The 26,126-nt window shown below is 48.1% G+C and overlaps 1 protein-coding gene across 1 annotated transcript in view; it reads left to right on the forward strand.

Moving 5' to 3' along the window:
• The window catches only part of Ccdc57 (coiled-coil domain containing 57), a 101,350-nt gene that overhangs the window by 47,848 nt on the left and 27,376 nt on the right, over window positions 1–26,126 (forward strand). Inside the window, exons 13-18 of the mRNA XM_028787976.1 lie at window positions 253–353; window positions 2,991–3,164; window positions 8,098–8,311; window positions 15,425–15,546; window positions 20,607–20,738; window positions 21,282–21,498. Of these exons, the coding sequence (XP_028643809.1) occupies window positions 253–353; window positions 2,991–3,164; window positions 8,098–8,311; window positions 15,425–15,546; window positions 20,607–20,738; window positions 21,282–21,498 (960 nt within the window). The remainder of the gene's footprint in view (window positions 1–252; window positions 354–2,990; window positions 3,165–8,097; window positions 8,312–15,424; window positions 15,547–20,606; window positions 20,739–21,281; window positions 21,499–26,126) is intronic.

A 26,126-nucleotide genomic window follows, 5' to 3' on the forward strand; every position in this document is an offset into this window, starting at 1 on the left:
CTCTCTCTCTCTCTCTCTCTCTCTCTCTCTCTCTCTCTCTCTCTCTCCCCCTTTCTATAAGATTGTACTAAATAGCATAATATCATGTCTCTGGACTTTCTAGGGACCCAACCCTTTGATTCAGGGATGGACATATTTGCCTTGAAGTCACTTAGAAGCTTTAGTGGCCTCTGTGGGAAGGAGGGTCAGCTTCACAGAGCGACTGTTTTTGTTTCTCAGGTTTGAGCTGACATCAACTGTTCTTACCTACAGATGTAGCCCCGGCAGACCAGACTTCCATTGCATTGGCACTCAGAAAACTTGGAGACAGAGTACATCTATTGAACTTGCTGGTGACACAACTCAAAAAGAAGGTAGGTCTACCCTGGACACTTAAGGCTGTGCAAGCATTCCAGCTGAAGAACCAGTCCAGATGTGGACATAGGTGCAGGCTCCAAGAGAGGTGCCAGGTGTGACCTCATTGACCTTGGGTATTGTCCCAACTTCTGTTTGCTTCAGATCAAAGGACTGCACTGTGCAGTAGTTGGTTTATCTTATGTGTGGCTATAGATGATTCACAGGGAAGCCTGATATGGTGGTAAGTGTCTGTCGTCCCAGCATTCAGGAGGTAGAGGCAGGAGGATCAAGGTCATCCATGGCTATAGAGAGAGTTGGAGCCGGGCGGTGGTGGCGCACGCCTTTAATCCCAGCACTCGGGAGGCAGAGGCAGGCGGATTTCTGAGTTCGAGGCCAGCCTGGTCTACAGAGTGAGTTCCAGGACAGCCAGGACTACACAGAGAAACCCTGTCTCGAAAAACTTAAAAAAAAAAAAAAGAAAAAGAAAAAGAGAGTTGGAGGCCAGCCTGGGATACATGAGACCCTATACCCAAACAGCAGCAGCAGCAGCAGCAACAACAGCAACAATGCACACACACACACACAATGTATATGTATGTATATATATGTATGTATGTCTATACACATAAATATGTGTCGAGATATACATTGTGTATATGTTTATGTACATTATACATTTTATAAGTATATTTATAGATGCATGATGCATATACATATTTTATATGTACACATATATATGAAGAGAAAGAGGAAAACATACAAGAAGACCAGGTAGAAGAAAGAGGAGGTCTTGACAAAGAGCAAGGTGGACACACAAGACCTGTGTAAGTGAAGTCACTGTGTCTTGGCTTCTGGCTTCTTTCACTTAACCCAGGAGTTTGTTTTGGTTTGTTTTGGTTTTGAGACAGATGTATGTAACCCTGGCACTCTCTATATAGACCAGTCTGGCCTCAAACTCACAGAGATCCTCCTGCCTTTACTTCCCAAGTGCGGGAATAGCTCGTTATTTCAATGTTCACATGTGTTACATCACACGAGTCTTCCTTCCTGTTTGTAGCCACGCAGTACTCTTGTGTGGCTTTGTTAAATCATCTCCCTATGGATAGACACTTAGTCGCCTCTGTTGTTAGCCATTGGGAATAGTGTAAACATTCCTGTACAAGTGTCTCTGTAGAGATGCGTCTTCAGTTTGGGGACTGTGTACCCAGCAGAGAATTGCTGTGCTAACGTTGTGGAGCGTCTGTGTTTCCCCTCTGAAGAGCCACCAGACTGTTTCTAGTGCTGCTGCTACTGCCATCCCCACTCGCTATGCTTTCCCAGGTCTGTTTCCTCCATGGTCTCACTGACAACAGCCCTCTTCTCCCTTCTTGATTCTGGCCATTCTGGTTCATGGCATTTCACTCTGACTTCAGTTGACCTGCACTTCCCTGCTGACACACGATGCTGAGCACCTTCTCCTAGGCATGGCTGACTACAAGCCTCTTTTGATATATGTGTGTTTAGATCCTTTGCTCACTTTCAGCTGGAGTGCATTCTAGATTCAGGATCCTTAGCAGGCACATTGTTTGCTGAATCTCCTATTCTTCATCTTGTCTTAACTCTTAGTCACTCACCACCGCTTAACCACTTTTTCTGTTACTTGCCCCACACTGAGTGAGGAGGGCATACTGGCCTCTCACCGTTATATAAATGCTTTTCATGAGGCGATGGGAAGAAGGGATGGCCATGCAGAGACAACCGCAGGCATCCCTGGAACAGAAGCACTTTTAATTCCCTTAACCTAGAAGGAGTGGCCACCGTGTGAGGAAGTGTGCTTCCCTGGTTCCCTTCCTGCCTGGCTCAGGCCACAGTGGAGCCACTTGGGTACTGGTGACACAGTGCTGCCACCATTATACCTATAGCCCTCAACTTCCCCCTTCTGAACTTCACATCCACCATAGCCACTTCTCCTGTTGTCTTATTTTAAGGTAGGGTCTCATGGAACCCAAGCTGGCCAAAAATGGCCTTGAATTTCTGATCTTTCTGCCTCTACCTCCCAAGTGCTAGAATTACAGGCATAGACCACTACACCCTGTTTATGTGATATTGGCAATGAAGTCCAGGGCTTCCTGCATCCTAGGCAAGTGCTCTATCAGCTGCACATCCCCAACCCAGCACTGCCTCGGGGAGCTTTCCCTATTGCCCACTCCCTCTTAGCTCCTTCTATACCACTCCCCCTTTTTGCTCTTTTGATACAGTGTCTCTACAGAACCCTGGCTGTCCTGGAAATCACTATGTAGTCTAGCCTCAAACTCCCAGAGATCCACCTGCCTCTGCCTCTCGAGTGCTAGGATTAAAGGTGTGTGCCACCTCACCCAGCCTACCATCTGCCCTTTTGATAGAAAAGACTTCCTGGTTACCAGCAATGTTCTAGAGGCAGTTATAGCTTCCTGGGAACTAGGCTCAGGAGAGGATTCTAACCCACTTTCATGCACACATTCTCCCCAGTGAGCCTGGGCAGAAGTGGAGTGGTAGATCTGCAGATCGTCATGTACAAAGAAGGGACTGGCCACTTGGCCCTGCTGCACCCCTGCACGTCATGCTCCTGTCCTTTCTAGGACAGTTCCCACTACCTCTTCCTAACATTGACATTGCCTTCTGAACTGATTGCCTAGCTGCGGCAGAAACCCCCCGAGCTGGCCGCTGTGCAGCGTGAGATCCCCAGTGCAGTGGACCAGGTGCACCTGGAGGTTGTGGAGCTGCAGCGACAGGTGGCTGAGCTAAGGAAGCACCTCAAGATGCTGCAGCCCCGAGGAGAGCCTTCTTACAGGGATCACTTACAGAGAGAGGTAGGTGCTGGGCATGCATGTCTGCCACCGTCTTCTCCCACCCTGGCTTGTCAGCTCCCACTGCTGAAGGCAGACATGTTTGCTGGCACATGGCTAGATTCCTGATCTTTTCAGACACTGTCTCTGTGAACTTGCTCATACCTCTGGTTCTTTCATTGGCTGCCCATACTATTGCTGGAATGGAGCACATGCCCTCCTTGATCAAAATAACCTTCCTTAGGAAACACATTGCAAAGAATGCATATCTCTTCATAGACGGGCCTGGACAGTGCTAAGAAGGCACTGTGTGACCTGGCCTGGCCTGCCTGTGAGAGGAGGGGCCACAGAGCCCTTAACATCTGGTCAGCACTGTGGCCAGGGCTGAGACCTAATGAACTGAGTATGAACTAAATCCCATAACAGAGCCTAATGTACAGAAAGGGCCCCAGATTTCCACTGTGAGGCCTGGCCCTTTCTTCCCACCTAAGGCCCCACTGAACCATGGGTTGGAAAGGTGACAGTCCTACTTCCGCTGCTGTGCTCTGAGGCCATACCCATTGTTCAGTGACCTGGGGTGGTGTACTGACTTCTGATGACCTTCTCCCTCTGCACTGAGCTGCTGTGCCTGCAGTGAGCGAGCCAAGCTGTGACTCCCGGCCAGTTGACCTGCAGTGGCAGTGGTGACTTATGCTCACCTTTGGCTGCCTGTGCTGACCTACAGTGGCCGCCCGTGGTTGCTGGTGGTAACCTATTAATCACCAGAGGTCATAGGCACTCACCTGAGATGTTTAAGACAATGTGTACTCATATGGTACCATATTACAAGAACAGGAACACAGGCCATGGCCTCTGGCAGAGGCTATGTCTAAGAATAAGCAGAAAAGAAACAGGGCAGGGATGGGGGCTGAGGGAGCCTGAGGATCCAGCAAAAGACTGAACAGGCCAACACTGAAGCATCGAGCAGTGTTCATCTCCAAGGGTTCCTGTACCCGGGCCTCCCTGGGCTCTCAGACCTCCCACAGTCCAGCAGTCCAGGGGAAGTGGACAGATCAGTACTTCATATATGCACTGGATGTTAAATCGTGGTAGACTAGGTTGAAGCAGGAGGCGTAGGCCTCAATAGTCACATTTATCCGGTCACATAATAAAAATAATTTTTAAAAAGTTTTGGGTACCCTTGTTCCTGTTGGGTCTTAGTAGCTCTGATTTTAGCACACTGTGGGGTCATTGTCTGGATAAAGCTCCAGAAACATGAGTGTCCAGTCCCCCTGCTAGACAAGGCCCCAAGGGTGACACCCACTGCCCAGCAGCATATCCCCCTATTGAACCAAGTGTTAGATGCCCAGAAATGGGGGAGCCTGGAAATCAGTGCTTCCGAGGGGCATGGTCAGTGGCCTCAGCTGTCCTTACTGATACATAGAGAAATGGATGAGACGTGTGTGTGCCTGCTCCTCACTGTCCTGAGGGCCTTGCAGCAGTTGTGTCCAGTGGTTGCTCCATTTCTAGCATCAGCCCTCCTTGAACAATGCCAATTCCACATGGATATATTAGGGCGGTACAGGGGCCATCTGAGAAGGGCTCCAACTGGCCACCTCAGCCAGGAAAGACTGCAGTCTACCAAGTTCATAGAAAATCCTGAATGATGTGAACAGACACTTGGAGAAATGGAAGCCAGCAAGGTATCTCAGCAGGTAAAGGTACTTACTGCCACGACTCAGGACCCAAGTTCAATCTCTACGACCCATGTGGTAGAATGAGCAAGCCAATTTCTACAGGTTATTCTCCAAACATGTACACAGTGACCTGCACAGCACCCCAGACAGATAGACATAGTAAAATAATCTTTAAAAAGAAACGTCACATGACTTCTACATCCGAACATTAGTGAGTAAACATGACAGACAAGGCGGTTGAATATGAATATGGAACTCAAGGCAGAAGCTCAGTGAGAACCCAGGCGCCCAAATCTTCAGTCACACTGTGTCTCTCCCACCCTCAGTTGACCTTGATAAGAAGGTGAAAAAGTCATTGGAGAAACTAGGGACACCAGCTTGACCAACTTCTCCAGCACCAGGACACCAGCATCTGTGCCTAAGTGGAATGTACCCAAGACTCACTTTGGAGTTCTGCCAAAGCACAAAACCTGAACCTAAGTAAGAGATTACCTCAGACAGAACAGGTGGAAGGACATCCACAGATTAGCCCCCTCAGGACACTTGAGGATGTCATTGTTATAAAACACAAATTATGCTGCTTTGTGGTGGCACATGCCTTTAATCCCAGCACTAGAGAAATTTCTAAGTTTGAGGCCAGCATGCTCTATAGAGTGAGTTCCAGTACAGTCAGGGCCCCACAGAGAGACCCTGTCTCAACAAAACAAAACAACAGCAACCTCCCACAAAGAAAGGCTGGAGAACCTTCTAGCTTTAGGCACATTTGTACTATGGGGGTTCAGACATCAGCACATTCATACTGTGGGGGTCCTGGACCTTGGAAAGGAGTATAGTCAGGAGGCCAGGGTCAACAGTGTGCCACAGTTCTTTGTGGACGTGCAGGACTTCAGTGTCTAGGCATGAAGGCACAGACTCCCATCTGTTCTCTAGTGTTCCAGGAAGAAGTTTATGTGCAGAGAGGGACAGCCAAGCAGGGAAATGGCAGTTCCCAAGACAAGAGTCTAAGATAGCTCCTCCAACTGTCAGCTTCTGTCAAAGGCCAGCTTTAGCCAGGTGGTGGTAGCACACACGTTTAATTCCAGCAGAGGCAAGTGGATCCAGCCTGGTTTACAGACCAAGTTCCAGGATAGCCAGAGCTACATTGAGGAACCCTGTCTTTAAAACAGAACAGAAATGCTAGTCTTCTTTTCCCTGCCCAACTAAAGAGCCTGCACAGCTGGCCACACTTCTCTATAGCAGTGTGACCTCAGTGGCATGGCCCACACAGGTACCTGTGCAAAATGCTGTGCAAGCTAAAATAGAAGGGTGTACTACTCTGCATCCACACCTGGCCTCCTTGGGCTTCACTGTTGAGTCAGGGCTTGAGCCCAGGTTGTCCCCTGCTCCTAGGTCCTGCCACCTTCATCAACACACCTCAAGCCCCAAGCCTTCCTGTCCTATGCTGGAGGGAGAGGGAGAGACTGTCCAGGTGTAGTGTTAGCTGCCTGGAAGCTCTAACCCTGGCCTGCAAAAGACCCCTGTTTTACCACAGACCTGCAGGTCTCTGGTCTGGACCCAGTGAATCTCAAGACATTTCTGTAGATTTCCTTACTCTCCAGACTTGCTACCATTCCAAGATGGTGGAAGTGGGTTGCCACAGGATTTACTCAAGTGCCCATAGACCACAAGACATCTCTGAATGTGTCTCATGTTGTAAAATATGTATTCAGGGGAAAGACTTTACAGAACACTTTGACCAATGAAAAATTTTAACAGCTGAGCCCAGGGAAATTGTTCATTGTCCTTGAGGCCAGTGTCCCATCAGGAACAAGGCCACACTGGGCCCTCCTTAACCCACACACAAGGGTTCTATCCCTGTTAGACAGATGATTTGAAGTGATAGGAATCTCGTGCTAGGCTAGGCCCTGTAAGGTAGAGCCCTATCCACCTTTCCTAGGACCCACATTCCTTTGTATTCTGAAGGCTATATCTGAGGAGAGACTCAAGAACAAACTGCATACACTGGAAATGCATTGAGATTTGGGGTGTTTAGGCCTGTAACAGCATTCCCTGGGAGCATTGTGTACTTGCCTAGCTTGGTCATAGCTTGCCATAGGACCTTCTCAGACCCAGAGTTTCTGCCTCTGCTGTGTCTTTTTTGTGAGTCCTTCAGTGCCTCGTGGCCTGTAGCATTTGCCAAAAGCACCTGGATACAGTGCAATCACCCACATACTTCAGACTACCTGAGGAACAGTAGCACCCAGAGGGCACGAGCACTTGCCAGCACTGGCAGGGACCAGGAAGACAGGGCAGGGCTTGCAGGATGTTCCAGAGCCTGAAACTCAAGCATGCAGAATAGTAACAGATTGTCATGGTTTCTCTTAACTATCAGGAATCAGTGGGTCATGCAGGAACCTGGTCTCTCCTATATCCTCTCCTCATCACAGACATCTGTGTTGTGAAGATATTTCTGCAGTGTGTGGGTTGGCTCCCAAGTCCAGGCTGGACTGAAGGAGGGGCACATGGCGCTTCCCCAGGGTTCATGTCTACTTGACCCTGGCACGGTGCCCCAACTCCCCAGCAGTCTCCTGTACTTTCTCAGGGAAGAGTGACCATAGCTGATCCATAGGGTGCTAAGGGGACAGGCAGGCAAGTAGAAGGGATGAGCAGAAGGGAGATGAAGGAAGAGAAGGAAAGGCTTGCCTGACCCTTGTGCAGCAAAGGAGGATGTGTGTGCAGGGTGGGTGGGGGTTCAGCCAGCACAGGGCAGAGGGCAGAAGCAGAGTGGGCCCTTAGCAGTGAGAAGCAGCCTGGCCACAGGGCCCTGTTTTCATAAAGAGTCAAGGGTGTTGCTGGAGGCTAATGAGAGGTCGTCTTTATTCAGCACAGAGCCCCCTGCTAGCTGAGCATAAGTTCTCATTGTCTCCGTTTGAAAGACACCCCACCTAGATTCTCAGCAGGAGCTTATGGGGGGAAAGGAATGCTCTGGGGATGGGAACAGGAGTGGGGAGGCTGACAACTATGCACACCCCCACCCCTGGGAGAGAAGTAGCTCACCAAAGCCTGGGTACTGTTTGTAACTCCCTACTCAGTTAAAGCATGGGGAAGAGTCACTCTATTGTTTTCTTTTGGAAGGATGTCACCAGTGAGCCAGCCAGCCTTGGTGATTGTAGAGGGCAGGTGAGCAGCTCAGTGGGCCACGCTTTAGACTATTCTACGAGCTCCCAGCCTTCATGATCTCTGCCAGCAGGCCTTCTGGAGTGTCTTAACAGGGCCATCTCCTGGTTGGGTTTTGTGTACAGGGTCTGGATGACTGGTACCCCATGGGCCTGGAAGACCAGATGGAGTCCCCTACTTTCCCCCAGGAAGGGGCACAGACTCCACAGACCTTATCTGTGTCCCATCTGCAAAGGAAATTAAAGGACGCAGCTAGGAAAATACTCAGCCTCCGCCTAGAGAGGGAGCAGCTCCTAGAAATGGGAAATAGACTCCGAGCCGAGCAGTCCCACTCGAAAGGTAAGTGTTTGGGCACAGGGTGGCAGGCCCAGCCACAGCTGGGGTCATGCCAGTGGGGTGGGAAGGTGGTGCCATGGTTCTGCCACAGGAGGCCAAAAGAAAAAAGCTTCCTGGCTTGCTTGCCACAAGCCTGGGGCCAGAGGGAGGAGGACTGCAGGCTGGCTTCCCAGGGAGGCTGGAGGACAGAGGCCACTGGGTTTGGAATGGAGCCAACCAGACGCCTTAGGCACAGAGCAGGGCTTCATCTTGCCACTGGTTGTCCCTTGACCCACTCTGGCCACATCTGGAAGAAATAGTCGTAGAGCAGCTGAGGTCCGGTGAGACAAGCACAGGCAGTCCCAGGCCATCCCACTGTAGCTGTGCTCAACAGTGCAGCATTGTCTACGGTACCTAGTTGATTTCCCACAAGAAGCAAGTGGCTGTTTGGTTGTTTGTTCTTTAATGCAAGATAGATGAGTATAGTAGCTCCTGCCTGTAACCCCAGCACTCAGGAGGCTAAGGCAGAAGGATCCCCACAAGCTCCAGGCCAGCCTGAGCTATAAAAGACCTTATCTTAAAAACAAACAAAGCTTGAGAGGTAGCTCAGTGGTTGGGAGAATTTGGAATTCAGATCCCAAGACCTGCTACAGGGTCCAGGCCAAGACCAGCCAAGGAGCACAGTGCTGGGAATGTAAAGAAGGAAGAGGGGTCCATAAATGGACCATGCCACTGCAGGCCCAGCAAAGCAGATGTCCATTTGGCCACCTCTTTCTCTCCTACACATCCCCCTCTGTCTAATACTGCCTCTCCCCCAAGTCAGAACCCAGCGTCTGTTCTTGCCTCTTCTACAACACCTAACATTTTAGGGGTTATTTTCCTTTTTTTTTTTCAGATTTATTTATGCATATTTTGTCTACATGTATGTCTGTGTAAGGATGCCAGACCCCTTAGAACTGGAGTTACAAACAAAGAATTATGAGCTGCCATGCAGTTGCTGGGTCTTGAACCTGAGTCCTCTGGAAGAACAGCCAGTTCTCTTAACCACTGACCCATCTCTCTAGGACCCTTGCTTTTGCTTTTAGACAAGGTCTCATATAGCTCAGGTTGACCTCAGGTTGACAAGAATTCCTTGTGTAGTCAGGAATGAGTTGATCCTCCTGCCTCCTCTCCCAGAGCCAGCATCTCGGGCTTGCATTAACATACTCAGTTTTCAGTGGTGCTGAGGATCCAGCTCAGGGCTCTGTACATGCTAGGCAAGCATTGGACTGACTACGACACATTGCTAGACCTGGTACCTAATGTTTTAATCTCACACAAGGGAGACTACTACAGGAACACTGACTTTAAGACCAGCCTGTGCTACAGAGTGAGGCAAACTAAATCAAGGGATTGAAGCAATGGCTCAGCGTTTAAGAGTACTTGTTGCTCTTGCAGAGAATCTGGGTTTAGTTCTAGCCCCAACTTGGTGACTCACAACTATCTATAACTCTGGTCCCAGGAGATTAAACACTTTCTTCTGACCCCACAGGCACCAGGCATACCTGTGCATACATACAGACAAACCACTCATACACATAAGACAAATAAATAAATCTACATTTTATTTTTATTTTTTTGGTTTTGGTTTTTCGAGACAGGGTTTCTCTGTGTAGCCCTGGCTGTCCTGGAACTCACTCTGTAGACCAGGCTGGCCTGGAACTCAGAAATCCACCTGCCTCTGCCTCCCAAGTGCTGGGATTAAAGGCATGCGCCGCCGCTGCCACCACCACCTGGCAAATCTACATTTTAAACAAAAGAAAAAATACAAGTCAAAACGAAAATTGTAAGAAAACAAGACTGAGTAACTGGAGCTTGTCTACACTGTGGGGCTTGTCTACACTGTGGGGAAGACACTGGCTCCTCCATACTTCAGTCCTGTTTGCATTGACTCTCACCAGCCATGCGCACGGCAGGCTCGCTCACACTCCTACCCTCACCCGGAGTTCATGGACATAGACTTTTAGGTATACAATGTGCACAGCCTGCTTTCCCTCCCAGCAGGGCACACTGTGCATTCTGAGTCCAGCAAGCTGATTCCTAGAAGAGATGGGACAGTGGCTCATACGTGCTGGGCAAGCACCGTACCAACACTGAGTTCTTCCTTCTTCCCGGGGCCTGGTGATGGTGTCCCAGTTTCCTTTCATCTGCCAGCAGCCTAGTGTCTGTCTCCCACAAACTCCTCTCTGCACTCTTTGGGAGCTATGAAGTGCTGGAAGAGACTTGCACAACAGAGAGTTAGAATTCCCCTGGACCACAGGCCCACAAAAAGTAAATATTCATTAGAAAATCATGATAAGTAAAACATTCATTGTTTTACTTACTATATCCTTAATTTTTGTAGGGTTTTCCCCCATTTATTATTATATTATTTCCCCATTTTATTATATTATTATACTTCTGCTTTATATACTAGGTATCAAACCCAGGGCCTTGTGCGTTCCAGTAAAGCACTCTACCACTGAGCCACATCCCCAGCCCTGCTGAGGAAAATTTGATTCATCTATGAATAATTTGGGGAAAACCTACCATATTGAAGGTGGTGATACCCACCTATGATCCCAGCACTCAGAAGGTGCAGGCAGGAAGATCATGAGCTCAAGACCAGCCACAGTCAAAAAGTAAAAGAGAAGGTAATTGGACCTGAATTTTTCCCTGAGGTTACAGTTGATGGTTTCCACTTCTAAGTTATGTGTCCAGGTTGTCAGATGTCCATACTTGGTAATTACAGTGATATGCACATCCAAAAACATGATGCAGAAATTACTAATAAAGAAATAGCTTTAGTACAAATTTTCACCTTATGAACTAGTTGAATGCACTGTTATGAAGCCATTGTCCTGGGCCCTGGAAGCAGTCAACCTCCACACTTGGCCTCTTTAGACTCCATAGAAGACAGCTGCCTCCAGAGGAAACCTAACTTGCATTTCATCCTCTGAGGCGGGGTTTTTGTTTTGATTTGGTTTGGTTTGGTTTGTTTGTTTGTTAGCTGTTTCTTTAGCCAGAACTTGAGGGCAGAGAAGCTTTCTTGGGTCTCCACATGTCTGACAGGAACCGTAGTTTAATGGCCGTCTAGAACTGTAGCTGAGCTGGAGCTACACCTCTCCATGTGTGTGTTTGTTTATGAGACAGGGGCTCACTGTGTAGCCCAGGCTGGCCTGAATCAAAATCCCTCTGCCTCAGCCTCCCACACGCTGGATTCACAGATAGGTCATCTCCTAACAGTCACCTATTGGTCTGGTCTTGGCTCCTTGGTAAAGGGTCTGCTCTACACACACTGGCCACTTCTGATCTGTTGTCTTCCCATTTTATGTTGTTGTGTCCAGTTGAGGCTCAATTTGGTTTGTCCATGTGGTACACTGTTTGGTTTTTCAAATTCTTGAAAACCTAGCCAGAGGTTAGGACTGGGAAGATGGCTCTGTGGTGAAGCATCGATGAGTAAGCATGAGGACTGGAAGTTGAGCCCCCAAATTCCAGTAGATGTGGTAGCTGGAAACAGGGATCCCCAGAACAAGCCAGCTAGGGAGGTTAGCATACCAGTGAGCTCTGGGTGTGACTGAAAGGTGGAAGAGCAATCAAGAATTATCTCTGACATCAACCTTGGGCCTCAGAGTTCACACATACACAGATGCACGTGTTTCCACACACATAAATAATAGGCACACACACATGAAAAAAATCCAACCCTTATTCCTTTTAATGCTGCTTCCCATTTCCTTCTCATCCTTGTGTATGTCACCATGACAGGTGTATGTGGTGTGTGTGGGGGTATGTGTCTGTATGTCTCTGTGTGTGTGTATGTGGTGTATATGTTTGTGTGTGTGTGTGTGGTATGTGTCTGTGTGGGTGAGTGTTGTGTGTCCATGTGTGTATGTCTGTGTGAATATGCATGTGTGTGTGTGTTTCTGTGGGTGAGTGTTGTGTGTCTGTGTGTATGTGTGGGTATAGTGTGTGTGTGTCTATGTGTGTGTCTGTCCCTCTTCTTTTGTTTTGCTGAGGCGTCTAAAGTGGCTAGGTTAGTTTCTGGGAGCTATCAGCACCTCATCTCTATTCCTGTCCTTGAATTGATTTGATGCCTCTCTTCCTGGTGTCTTGATTGAGTGTCTAGCATTTGTCTTTTTTTTTTTTTTTAAAGATTTATTTATTTATTTTATTTATGAGTACACTGTAGCTGTCTTCAGACACACCAGAAGAGGGCATCGAATCTCATTACGGATGGTTGTGAGCCACCATGTGGTTGCTGGGATTTGAACTCAGGACCTCTGGAAGAGCAGTCAGTGCTCTTAACCGCTGAGCCATCTCTCCAGCCCCCTAGCATTTGTCTTAATTCCTTCATATTCAGCTATGGCGTGGTTTCTGTTGTTTTGTTTTTTTCTTTTTTAGACAGGGTTTCTTTGTAGCCTTGGCTGTCCTGAAATTTGTTCTGTAGACCAGGCTAGCCTCAAACTCAGCGATCCACCTGCCTTTGTGTCCCAGTGCTGAGATTAAAGGTGTGTGCATTGCAACGCCTTGATTGCCATTGCGTGTTTTAGGGTGTAAATTCCCATGTGACTGTGACTTCAAACGTTTCCTAGAAACATACAGGACACAGTTACCAAATAACTAATCTCAAGACACATACTCTTATGGGTTCAGGGTTTTACTTCACCCTTGAGTTGTCTAGAAGAGATTTTCAAAATCCTTTTTGGTCATTTTTAAGTCTATTATGCTGGCTTCTGTTTTGTTTTGTTTTATGCTGTTGAACAACTGTGTAAAACACACTCAAATCCCTTCTGAATTTACTTCTATTCCTTGGGTTGCCTGCTGCAGTGCAGTTGTCTGCTGAGGTGTGTTTGTCAGCTGTGATGCGGTTGTCTACTGTGGTGTGGTTATCTGCTGTGGTCCTGTTGTCTGCTGCGGTGCAGTTGTCTGCTGTGGGACATTTGCCTGGTGGAGTATGTTAGAACTTTTCCATTCTCGCCTTCTACCTACTCCTCTGTCCCTTTGCATTTTGTTCTTGTGCTGAATGTAGACTTTACACCTCATCACGGCTCACCCCGCATCCTTTGGTATTTGACAGTATCCATGGTTAGGAGATCATTCCAGGAGGAAAGCATGGCTGTCTTACAGATGTGGACATGAGCCTGGGCTTAAATTTTGTTCTTTATTGGACAGTGAGGAGTCCATGCTCTGACCCATTGGAAACCTCAGGAAAGCTGCCATCCCCCTCCCACTCCTCTGTCCAACATAACGAATTCCTGTCTCATTCCACTTTATTTCTCGACTAGAACTGGGAAGACTGACTCCATGCACTTAAAGTGCCCCATTGAGTGCACCAAGCCAAAGTTGCCACCCACTCCTGATTGAGGCCGAAGCCCCTTGGCTGACCAGCCACCCAATCTTAGCAGTGAAAGCAAGAGTCCTGTCCCAAACAAAGAGGACTACTTCACTGGAATATGAAAAACAATGTCAGGCCTTGTCCATATAGGATATTCGTGCCTCTTTGCAAAGGCTGAGTTCTGCAGCTATACAAGTGAGTGATCCTGCCAGGCAGTGGTGGCGCACGCCTTTAATCCCAGCACTTGGGAGGCAGAGGCAGGCAGATTTCTGAGTTCCAGGCCAGCCTGGTCTACAGAGTGAGTTCCAGGACAGCCAGGGCTACACAGAGAAACCCTGTCTCGAAAAAAAACAAAAACAAAAAAAAAACAAAAAAACAAAAAACAAACAAACAAAAAAAAAAAAACAAGTGAGTGATCCTAAGCCAGGTGTGATGGCCAACACCTTTTAATCTCAGCACTCAGGAGGCAAACACAGGCAGATCTCTGGTAGTCTGAGGACAGCTTGTTCTATACAGAGATAGTTCCAGACAAGCCAGACCTACATAGTGACCTCAAGATCATCACTATCATCTTCATCTTTATGTCAGCCTGGGTGCCATAGCGCTTAGGAGGCTAAAACAAGATACAGACAATTCTAGGCTACCCTGCCTACAGAGCTAGACCTGTTTAAACAAACAACTCCAGGATGCTTAGGTTAACTTAAAACAAGTCATCAAGATCATTCCTTGGTAAAAGAGTGCAGAAGCAGTTATTACCCCCATGACTTTGAAGTTTATGCACATACATCTTCCTTCCTTTTTCTCTTTTCTTTTTTAAAAAGATTTATTTATTTATGTATATGAGTACAATTAAAGCTGCGCATTTGTGAACCACTGTGTGGGTGCTGGCAACTGAACACAGGTCCTGCTTAAGAGCAACAAGTCCTCCAAACAGCTGAGCTATCTCTCCAGTCCCATCCCCCAACCCCTCTTCTTAAGTGGAGCTTTGCTCTATTGTCCAGGTTGGCCTCATCCTCAGTATCCAGAGCATTAGGGACTCTGTGCTTGTATGTGCTGTGTGTAGGGTATGTGTGTGGTGTGTGTGCTGTACATGGGGGGGGGTATGTGTGAGGTGGTGCATGATGTATGTGGTGTGTGCGTGTTTGTGTGTGTGTGTTATGTGTGTGTGTGGGGGATGTATGTTGTATGTGTGGGGTGTATGTGTGTGAGGGTGTGTGCGTGTGTGTGTTATGTGTGTGTGGGTGGTGTGTGTGTGTTATGTGTGTGGGATGGTGTGTGGTATATGTGTGGGGTGGTGTGTGTGTGTGTCCTGCACAGGCAGATGCTTACTTAATGAGCTGCCCTGAGGCCTGTATTAGTGACTGTTAGTAAATCATGTTTCTTCTACTGTCTGTGCAGCTGTCTGAGGGTTAGGGGTTATAGGTTAGGGTTATGCTGGGAAGTAGTGCTGGGCTCTGCTAGGGGATGATATGTCACAATTCACACCTGACCTCTGTCACCAAGTTCCTTCTTTAAAGTAAAATTTCTTTGATTTTTGAAAAATAGTTCGTTGTTCCTGACCCCTGCCTTGGTTTTTTGAGGCAGGGCTTTTCTGCATAGGCCTGGCTGTCCTGGAACTCACTGTAGTCCAGGCTGGCCTTGAACTCCTTTTGACTCTGCCTCCCAAGTGCTGGAATCAAAGGTGTGCACCACCACTGCCCGGCTTAATCTGCTGTTCTTGTGGTCAAGAGATCCTTTATGATGTATGTGGGGAACCAACCCTTTCCTGATCCTGTTTCCAGGGAAACTGACTCCTTGCCCAGGTCATCCCACCTCCAAGCCCCAGGACCCCCAGGAGCTGCCTGAGAGACCTTTGGAACGTGGCCCACCTTTGGGACAGTTGCAGCCCCACTCAACAACTCAGGTAACTTCTTCACCTAAGAAATCTGTGTTAACATTTCCTAAGTGTTGCTGGGCAGTGGTGGCACATGCCTTTAATCCCAGCACTTGGGAGGCAGAGGCAGGTGGATTTTTGAGTTGGAGGCCAGCTTAGTCTACAGAGTGAGTTCCAGGACAGCCAGGACTATACAGAGAAACCCTGTCTTGAAAAACCAAAAAAAAAAAAAAAAAAAAATTTCCTAAGTGCCTGAGCGTAGTTCTCAGTAGACAAGCTACAGAAGACAACAAGAAAAACCTCTTGTCTCAGCGCCTTCTTAATTTGTCTTGGAGCCTCAATATGTAGCCCAGCCTGTTGTGAACTCTGGATCCTAGGTACAGGAATTATACAAGTGCCCTACCATGCCTGCCTCATGGATTTGTTTATGGCTTTAAGTAACTAATTATACATATGGTTTACTAGCTTTGCCCATATGGGTATTACATTTTTAATCTTTACCAATATAAATTTTAATATTTGTATCTTTAATAAAAGTGTCTTGGAGCCGGGCAGTGGTGGCGCACGCCTTTAGCCCCAGCACTTGGGAGGCAGAGACAGGCGGATTTCTGAGTTCGAGGCCAGCCTGGTCTACAGAGTTAGTTCCAGGGCAGTCAGGACTACACAGAGAAACCCTGTCTCCAAAAAAAAATAAAAATAAAAATAAAAAAAAGTGTCTTGGAGCTGGAGAGATGACTCAGTGGTTCAGAGTACTTGTTGCTCTTCCAGAAGAGCGGAGTTTGTCTCGGGCAGCTCCTCGTCTCCTGTAACTTACTGTAGCTCCAGGGGATCTGTCTTAGCTTACTTTCCATTGCTGTGTCAAAACTCCAGAACCAAAAGCAACTTGGCAAGGAAATGGTTTAATTGGCTTACACATCCCAATCATAGTCCATCATAAAGGGAAGTCAGGGCAGGAACCAAGAGCCAGAAAATGAAGCAGAGGCCATGGAGTGACACTGCTTACTGGTGTGCTTCTCATGACCTGCCCAGTTGGTCTTTGTTTTGTTTTCTTTATTTATTTGTATTTTATGTGCATCAGTGTTTTGCTTGCATGTTTGTCTGTGCTCTGTCCTCAGCGCATGCCTGGTACTTGTGGAGACCAGGAGAGACGTTAGATCCCTTGAAACTAAAGTCAGAGATGGTTTTAGCCACCATATAGGTCCTAGAAACCAAACCTGGGTCCTCTGGAAGAACAGCCCATGCTCCCTTGGAGACATAGCCTCCTCCTGCCATTAGCTGTTGAGCCATCTCCCCAGCCATTCACTTGCTGTTGTATACAGTCCAGGACCACTTGCCCAAGGGTGGCACCATCCACTGCAGGACAGGTAGGACCCTCTCACATCAACCATTAATGAAGAAAATGCTCCCACAGACTTGCCTATAGGCTATCTGAAGTGGGCATTTTCCCCATTGAGATGCCCGTTACCAGATGACTCTAGCCAGCATTAATCCACACCTTTCCTGTCTTGTTTCCTGACTGTTGTATGTCCCTCTGCTGCTCTGTGCAGCTGTCCAAGAGACAGGGCTGTGGACTAGGTTAGACTAGGAAGTTGTGCTGTGTATTCCTGAGCTCAACTTACTTTAAAGCCAGGCATCCGTGGCGCACGTCTTTAATACCAGCACTCAGGAAGAGGCAGGTAGATCTCTGTGAGTTCAAGACCAGCCTGGTCTACAAAGCTAATTCCAGGACAGCCAGGGCTATCAGACAGAGAAATCTTGTATTTAAAAACAAAACAAAGGCCAGTCGGTGGTGGCGCACACCTTTGATCCCAGCACTTGGGAGGCAGAGGCAGGCGGATTTCTGAGTTCCAGGCCAGCCTGGTCTACAGAGTGAGTTCCAGGACAGCCAGGGCTATACAGAGAAACCCTGTCTCGAAAAAAACAAAAAACAAAAAAACAAAAAACTTTAAACACTAAAAGTTCAAAAGTCCCTTTTAAAAATCCAAATTCTTTCAACTGCGGGATCCTGTAAAATAAAAACTAAGTTAAATACTTTCTTTCTCTCTCTCTCTCTCTCTCTCTCTCTCTCTCTCTCTCTCTCTCTCTCTTCTCTCTCTGTGTGTGTGTGTTAATTTTTTTTTTGAGACAAAGTTTTTTTGTAGCTCTGAAGGGCCTGGAACAATGTAGACCAGGCTGGCCTCATCCTTATCTGTCTGCCTTTACCTTCCAAATGCTGGGATTAACAGCCTGCTCTGTCACACCTAATTTTAAAATTCTTTATGGCCAGGCATGGTGGCTATGGTCAAGGACCTGGGGTGTAGCTCAGTGGTAGAACATATGTTTAGTGTGCATGAGGCCCTGGGTTCCATCCCAACATTAAAATGTCAACTCCAGCCATGTTATTCCTTTGACCTGATTAGACTTTCCATCACTCAGAGAAGTGCCTTCTCCTCATGTGGTGGCACTCACCATTAATCCCAGATTTAGGAAGCAGAGGCAGGCAGATGTCTATGAGTTTGAGTCCAACCTGATGAAGTCCAGGCCATCCAAGGCTGCACAGTGAAACCCTGACTCCAGCAGAAAACAAGATGACCTCTCATCAGGCTTTACCCACAACAGTCATGACTTGCAAGATATAAATCCCCAGGTGACCCAGTGTCCAGGGCCGCTCACTCAGAACTTTAGCTGAAATAGTGGGCCTGGGCCCCTGAGACCTGAGGTAGCATGCCTCTGCCATGGGAATGTTCATATTGCTTTTTCTTCCCACAAGTTTCAATACAACTAGTAATTTCCACCATTGGCTGATGAAACATAACAAGCTTGTGCCTTGGAGCTAAATGTGTACATAGCAGGGTTATTTGATTTTTGAGAGTCTTGTAATCTTCCTGTTAGGTTCCTAAAGTGCAAAGACTTTAGGTCACCACTCTGGGCCAGCTAATACAGGTTTAACCTACTAATGCTCAGCTTCTTTAAGGCTATGGGAATTGTTTTTGGAATCACAGTAATGATTCATATTTTTGAATAACTGCAAATATATTTTCCCAAAGGAATTTGCCTTTTGAGTTTACTTAAAGTAAGTTAAAAGAAAAGAAAGCCATGTAGAGATGTTTTTGCCCTGGGGTGGTGTAAGTTCTAAATTTACTCCCAGCCAGGTAGGGATGGCAGGCTTTGGGCGAGGGAGCAACACGCTGACCATCACGGGTGAGGCCCACTGAGGCAGGGTGGAGGTGGGGGCCAGGCTGAAATGTGGGAAAAGAATATCAGGAACACCAAGAAAGAACATCAAAGCTTAGGCCTGAGCAGCTGGGTAGGGAACGTGGCCAAGTCAGAGGTAGTCCTTCTCCACTCACACCTGGGCCAGCTTGAGACCACATGCGAAGAGCACACGCTAAGGACAAAGAGCCAAAGTCAAGGACAGGGGCAAGGCCACCCAGAAAGCAGGCGTGGAGAGCTCAGTTGTTCCTCAGAGAAGAAACTGAGCAGGATTGGCCAAAGAAAGTAGGGCAAGCCCAGGTGTTTCCCCAGCAAACCACTCTCCTCAGGAAGGGAAGTCTGAGGGAAGCATTGAGAAGTGTGACCGAGTCCAGAGAGGAGACCCCATTTGTTCAGAGTGGCAGGTTCCACTCCTGCGCTGCTGGAGAGCAGGCTCCTGCATATGTTCCGCCACCTCCGTCCTCCCTCCGTGGGCCCACACCGGCTGCAGTGCGGCTGCTCCTGACCTGTGGGAGACACTCTTCAAACCGGGGAAGGTTTCACCTCCAACTGCTTGGGAGTTTTTGTCATTGCTCAAACTTCTCAAACGTGTTTTGTCAGAAGAAACCTTCCCACACCAAGTAAACAAGCCTGCTGTTCATTGCAATAAAACATGTCTCTTATCTGACTACTTCTTCCTAGTATAGTAAATATTTTATTAAACTATTAATTTTTTCCAAACAACAACAGAACTACCACTGTGATTACATCTACTGAAATAACCTAAAACTCTATAAAAGAAACACTGGAGACTGAGGGAAGAGGAGGGAGTTTAAGACCAACTTGGGCTGCAGTAAAGCCAGCCTCAAACACAAACAATATGAACAAAACAGCTGGAGAGAGGCTCAGTGGTTAAGTTCCCAGCACCCACATGGCAGCTCACAACTGTCTGTAACTCCAGTCCCAGGGGATCCCGTGCCATTTTCTGGCCTCTGTAGGCAGCAAGCATGCATATAATACACAGGTATATTTGCAGGCAAATTATAGTCCTAAAAATATAAAAATTGCCAGGTGGTGGTGGCATTATACCTTTAATTTCTTTAATCTCACAAAACAATAATATATATAGTCTTTTTTAAATTCTTTCTTTATTTATGTTTATTTCTAGTAGTAAATCTACCTACCATGTAAGTAGTAGTAGAAAGATCTGGGCAGTGGTAGTGCACGCCCTTAATCATAGCACTTCCAGGACTTCCAAAGCTACACAGAGAAACCCTGTCAGAGAGAGAGACAGAGACACACAGAGAGAGACAGAGAGAGAACGGAAAAGACCATGGAAAAGGAGCTCTAAGCCCAAAAGTCCATGAGTTGGGTGTGCTCACTACTGTGTACATAGAGGACTGCCAGAGAGGTCACACCCTGTCCCACCTGCTGCTGTGAGTTTAGCACGCCTGGCTGCTATTCCTTCCTGTTGTCCTTGTTTCCTTTCCAGCCCTTTATGATTCTCTTTGATGTCCCCTGCCTCCCCTTCCATTGACTTCTCCGCAGAACATGGATGGGACCAAGCATTCAGACTGTACAATGGGCAGAGCGGCCCAGTTAGGGACTAGCCCAGGAGGCACTATCTTTGGGTGGGGTCTACTTAAGCCAGAGCCATGCAGGACTGTCCTGCTCTTGGGGAAGAGATTTATGCTTAGAATTCATAGCTTCCTTCCCCCAGAGGATTGTGAGAACCACCTAGGCCAACTGGTGGAAGCTGACTGAATTTTCGGTAAAACAAGCTTGTCCTTCCTGTGAAGGCTGACAACAAATGAAGAGCCCCCGTCCCCGAGGATTCGAGGACTGTTTCTTTCTCATCTTGTGGGAGAGTGGATACACCAATGACCAGGTCCTAAATCTCTCTTAACTTTCCATGACAGGACCCCAGGCACACCAAGAGAAGATGTGTTTCTGAATATGCAGGGAAGAATCAACTCCACTCAGCACAAGAGGTCAGCAAAAACAACACCCCACAAGGCCACAGAGCAGGAATGACGTCAAGGCCTGCTCAGGTACAGCCCGGTGCTAGGGTGCAGTGGTCTCTGGGGGGTGCATATGAGAGCTGGACTGTAGTCATAGGATTCTGTGGGTACTGGGGTCTAACCCATCTGGATGTTCATACACACATGAGTGTGGAACTTGAACACCTTGGTGCCTTAGGAAGGTCACATTGCCATGATGTGCCAGCAGGTACTTCCCTTTAGAGAGGTGGGGCAGGTGGAGGACCACAGACGCTGGGCACCTGGAATCATTCACCCCATCGTGGCTGGCACACTCTGGCAGGGACCTCAGCTGTCAGGGCTGTCCCCACACCTCTATGCTGGACTCATCTGGGCTTCGGACATTCAGCTGAGCCTGGTGACGTCAGTCAACACTGCTGGTGTTCTATGCCTGGAGCACTCAGTTGCTCTCCAGGAGCCCATCTCCATCTTGAGAAGTATCCTGGTCCCTCTATCCTGGTGGGAGCAAGGAGGGAGAGCTGTAAGCATCTCAAGGATGGAGAGAGGGTAGCTATCAAAGAGAACCACTTCATAACTTTCTCTTAACTTTCACAGAAGCAGCACAGAGTCCCCATAGAGACTTGGAAGTCAGTTTATCAAAAAGAAAACAGGACCCCAAAGCTACCACAGGCTCAAGAAGTCCCTGAAGAAAGTGACTACCATACCCACAGATCATCTTCATTGGCCAGCAGTTCCCTCCAAGATACCTGGAGGCTGCTAGACCTGGGATCCAGCCTTTCAGGCATCCCCTCACAGGATAACTCTGCTGCAGGTAAGAGTGCTGCCTCTTGATCACTACCAACAGGATAGAGTGCCACAGGAGTGGGGACAGGGTGGCTGTGATGTTCTGAAGCAACCGTAGGTTGTGCATTGCATTCTCTCTGCCACTTTGATCTCCTGGGCCTGTGTACCTTAGTTCTCCTATGGAGCCAGAGTGTCCTGTGCCTAGTATCACAGAGCCTGCAGATCAGAAACCGTGTCACACACAGTGTCCCCCGGGGCTCCTTAGGATGACATCTACTTCTCCACACACTGGATACAGGGTGGATGGCCTGCTTCTCTAGAAGAGCCAGTGATGGTCAAAGTGAAATTCTTAGGAAAATCTCTCCAAAGCGCTCACTTTGGGGGAACTGTTTGAGATGACACCAAGCAAGAAGGGTAGAAGAAGAAAAACTGATTTAAAACCAAAGCTAGACAAAACAAACAATTCCTGGCACAGTGGTGCACACGTTCAATCCCAGCACTCAGGAGGCAGAAGCAGATGAGCAAGTGAGTTCAGGGACAGCCTGGTCTATATACTCAGTTCCAGGACATACAGAACTACACAGAGAAACATTGTGTCAAAAGACAGGGGGATCACAACCAGATACGTTGAGTGTAGTGTGTGATCCAGTGTCGTCCTGGTGTTAGTCCTGGACATGTCCTTCTTGGTCACAATCCACGCTGCTGTGCACTGTGTCCTGAGATGTTCTTGAACAGTTGGTGTTAGGTCGTTTCTAGTTCTTTGTCATTACAAATAAGATGATGGTGAGTACCCTTGAACATGCATGTTAGCATGTATTTTATGTAAAATGAGAAAGTTCTGGTGTGATCATGGTACACATGCCTATGGTCCCATCTATTCAAGGCACTGAGACAAGAGGATCAGTCCAGAAATTCAGTACTTCTCTGGCCACATAGCAAAATCCTGTCTTAAAGAAGAAGTGGAGGAGAAGGAGGAGGAGGAGGAGGAGGAGGAGGGGGGGGGAGGAGGAGGAGGAGGAAGAGGAGGAGGGAATAAGAATAAGGAGAAGAGGAAGAGGAAGAGGGAGAAGGAGAAGGAGAAGGAGAAGGAGAAGAAGTAGAAGTAGTAGTTTGCTTCCCCCCCAAAAAAAAAATTCCAGTTGCCAGGGAGTGGTGGTGGCCTATGCCTTTAATTCCAGTGCTCAGGAGGCAAAAGCAAGCAGATCTCTGAGTTAGAGGCCAGCCTGATCTACAGAGAGAGTTCCAGGATAGCCAGGACTACACAGAGAAAACCTGTCTCAATCTGTTAAATCATTCATGCACAATGTCTTACTTGTATTGCTATGGTAAAACACTATGACGAAGTTAACTTACAAATGAAAATATTTAATGTGGGATTTACAGTTTCAGAGGCTCAAGAGTCCATGACCATCATGGCAGGGAGCAGGGGAGCAGGCAGGCAAGCATGGTGCTAGAGCAGTAGCTGAGAGATCACATCTTGAGACACAACCATCAAGCAGTGAGCAGTAACTGGGAGTAGAATGGGCTTTTAAAAACCTCAAAACCGCCGGGCGGTGGTGGCGCACGCCTTTAATCCCAGCACTTGGGAGGCAGAGGCAGGCGGATTTCTGAGTTCGAGGCCAGCCTGGTCTACAGAGTGAGTTCCAGGACAGCCAGAACTACACAGAGAAACCCTGTCTCGGAAAAACAAACAAACAAAAAACCCAAAAAACAAAACAACAACAACAAAAAACCAAGCAAACAAAAAGAGTAAAACCTCAAAACCTGCTCCACAGGGACCACTCCCAGCAACGTGCCACACCTCTCAAGCCTTCCCAAACAATTCCACCAACTAGGGACCAAGCATTCAAACATACCCCCAGAGCTGATGTTACAAGGAGGTTGTTGTGAGATGCCCAGTGTGGGTCCTGGGAACTGAACCTGGGCCTCTGGAAAAGCACATAACTTCTGAGCCGTCTTTCCAGCCCCAATACCATCCTTTTGAGGGTTGTAGCAAAGGAAACACTGTTCTGACTCGGCACAGGGAACTGAGAGGCAGCACAGGGCAGAAGAGGATGGAAATGTACCCAGCAACAGAGAGGCCCGAGCAGCAGCACCAGCAGCAGTCTCAGACTCGGCTAATACAAATGTATGTGGCTTGCAGCTCCTCATCTGTCAAAGCTGGGCATGGCGGCACACACGGAGAGACAGTGCATCTCAGCCCTCAAAGGCAGAGGAGCAGTGCAAAGTCCAGATCCGCAGCAAACATAACTGGTGTCAAGAAAACTTTATTTTTCCAGTGGCAGTAACATTCTGTTCCTTAAGCTAGATGTATAGAACTTTACATCTTTTACAACTTTTTTTACAGTTCTGTGATTAAATATGTTTAGTGTTTTTGTTGTTAGTTTTTGGGTTTGTTTGTTTGTTTGTTTGTTCTGAGACTGTGTCTCACTGTGTATTTCTGTCTGGCCTTGAATCTACCAGGATATTATTCTGCCTCCTAAATGCTGGGATTACAGGAATTACACCCTGCTTGCTTTAAAGACTGAGGAAGTGGTCAGCCCACAGATGCAGGAGTTCATGTGCAGATCAGATGGAGTAGTGACCCTTGTTTTGATTTGATTTTGGTTTTTTGAACCATGGTCTTGCTCTGTAGCCCTGGCTGGCCTGGAACTTGCAGCAGTCCTCCTGTCTCTGTCTCATCCAGTGCTAGGAGTATAACCATGCTGCTATGCCCACAACTCCTGGGTTTGTCTGGTGTTGAGCACTGGTGGTTTTCAGAGTGCTCAGTGGAACAAGGATTGCCACTTTAGTCTTCCTGGCTGAGTGACTTCAGCAGAGATGAGGATGGACAGCTCAGAAAGCAACTATCAGGAGGCCACAGGCCAGGGAGAAGTGGAAATGGGGGCTACCAGCAGAAGTCTCCCTGTTGGTGGGTGGGGTGGGAGACAAACTGAAAGAAGCCTTGGAGGAGGTGAAGGTAGGATGCAACCCTTGCAGTCTTGACCTGGACAGGCCAGGCTGACTGGAATAGAGGTAGACCTGCTGCCAGCACTGACAGGCAAGCTTTCCCTCACTCATAGATCTTTCACACAGCCTTTTAGAACACATCACAGTGCACCCAACCCTGAGAGAGCCACTGACTCTTGAACAACTGGAACCCCTGCCAGGCAGATACTCACAGGACCCAGAAGCATGTCTAACAGCAGGTTCTCAAGAAAGCTGGGCCTGGGTCAGAGTGAGAGTCATAGCTGGTGGCAGTGTGCTGTCCTTAGCTCCGCATGCAGCCTGGGAGCACCCTGGCTGGCAGCTGAAATGGCAGCAAAAGCCACACATGATAACTGAAGAGTAGAGTGTGGGCTGAGGGTGTAAAGGGTGGCACAGACCAGCCAAGTTGCATGCAGCTGCAGGTCCCGGCATCCCAGGGAAGGGGGCATAGGGCCGAGCACCATGTCAGGAGAGCCATGGAGAATAGCACTGGCCATATCCTGTCACAGAGTGCAAGACCCACTCACAGGCCAAAGCACAGGCTTGCAGCAATTTGCAGGACAAGCAGGAGTACACCGCCTCTGGCTGGCCCTTTGGTTCCTTCTGGTTCTGCTCTTGCTATGAGTCGTAAAGCCCACCTCCTCCTACTGGTTTATTTTTATCAGTGAAGGACCACCGCCCTAGAACCCACATACCTGCTTTCCATGGGCCTCACAGCCACCCTCACCTGTGCCTTAGGCCATCTTCCTAGAAGCCTGCTTCTTGGAATTCTCAGTAGGAAAGATAGGAAGGAAGCTGAGCTATCATCCCCAGACTGTTTGAGTATGGGATGTGGCTGGTAGCTCCTAGCAGCTCTTTTATAATAGAAGTAAAAGTTAAAAAAAAAAGAAAAGAAAAGAAAAGAAAAGAAACAGCAAAGATCTCTGGCTTCCTGGTTCACCCTACAAAAGATTTTATTGAGAGGTAAGGCTGGGCATCGTCAGTGCTGTCTAGTGGCTTAAGGACCTGTTAGGTTCCTTGTTTAGGCCTGGCATCTTGGAGGCTTGAGCATGTGTAGCTGGGTGGGCCATGAGATTTGTCACTCTGTATCCTAATACTGTAATACTGCTTGAGGACCTTATTTCTGGACACGGCCATGCAGATGAGGTCTCTGGTGAAGATGTGGCTGACCTCACCATGTTAGAGGAGTGGATAGGACCAGACCCCGGCCAGTGTTAGCAATACCGATGAAAGAGCACAGAGGAGCCATGGAGTAGTGTCCACACTTGATGACCTGGAGAACCACTGAGGGGCTGAGATGGGAGGTGCCCCCCTGTCTGGGGGCTGGGACTGCCGGCCTCACACCTCCAGATTTTGAGGTGGAAAGGAATAAGCCCTGCTCACCCCAAGCCCCTCGATCCTCACTGTTTAGTCTCCAGTCCAGGTCCTGCCAGGATCATGGCAAGGCCTCAGCCCCACAACCAGCTATGGATAGCTTCCTGTCATCCACATCCAGAACACCTGACACACACACCCTGACTCCTACCCCCACACACACACCCTGACTCCTACCCCCACACACACACCCTGACTCCTACCCCCCCACACACACACCCTGACTCCTACCCCCACACACACACCCTGACTCCTACCCCCACACACACACCCTGACTCCTACCCCCCCACACACACACCCTGACTCCTACCCCC

This window comes from Grammomys surdaster, unplaced genomic scaffold, assembly GCF_004785775.1.
Source record: "Grammomys surdaster isolate TR1022 unplaced genomic scaffold, NIH_TR_1.0 125688, whole genome shotgun sequence".
Lineage (NCBI taxonomy): Eukaryota > Metazoa > Chordata > Mammalia > Rodentia > Muridae > Grammomys > Grammomys surdaster.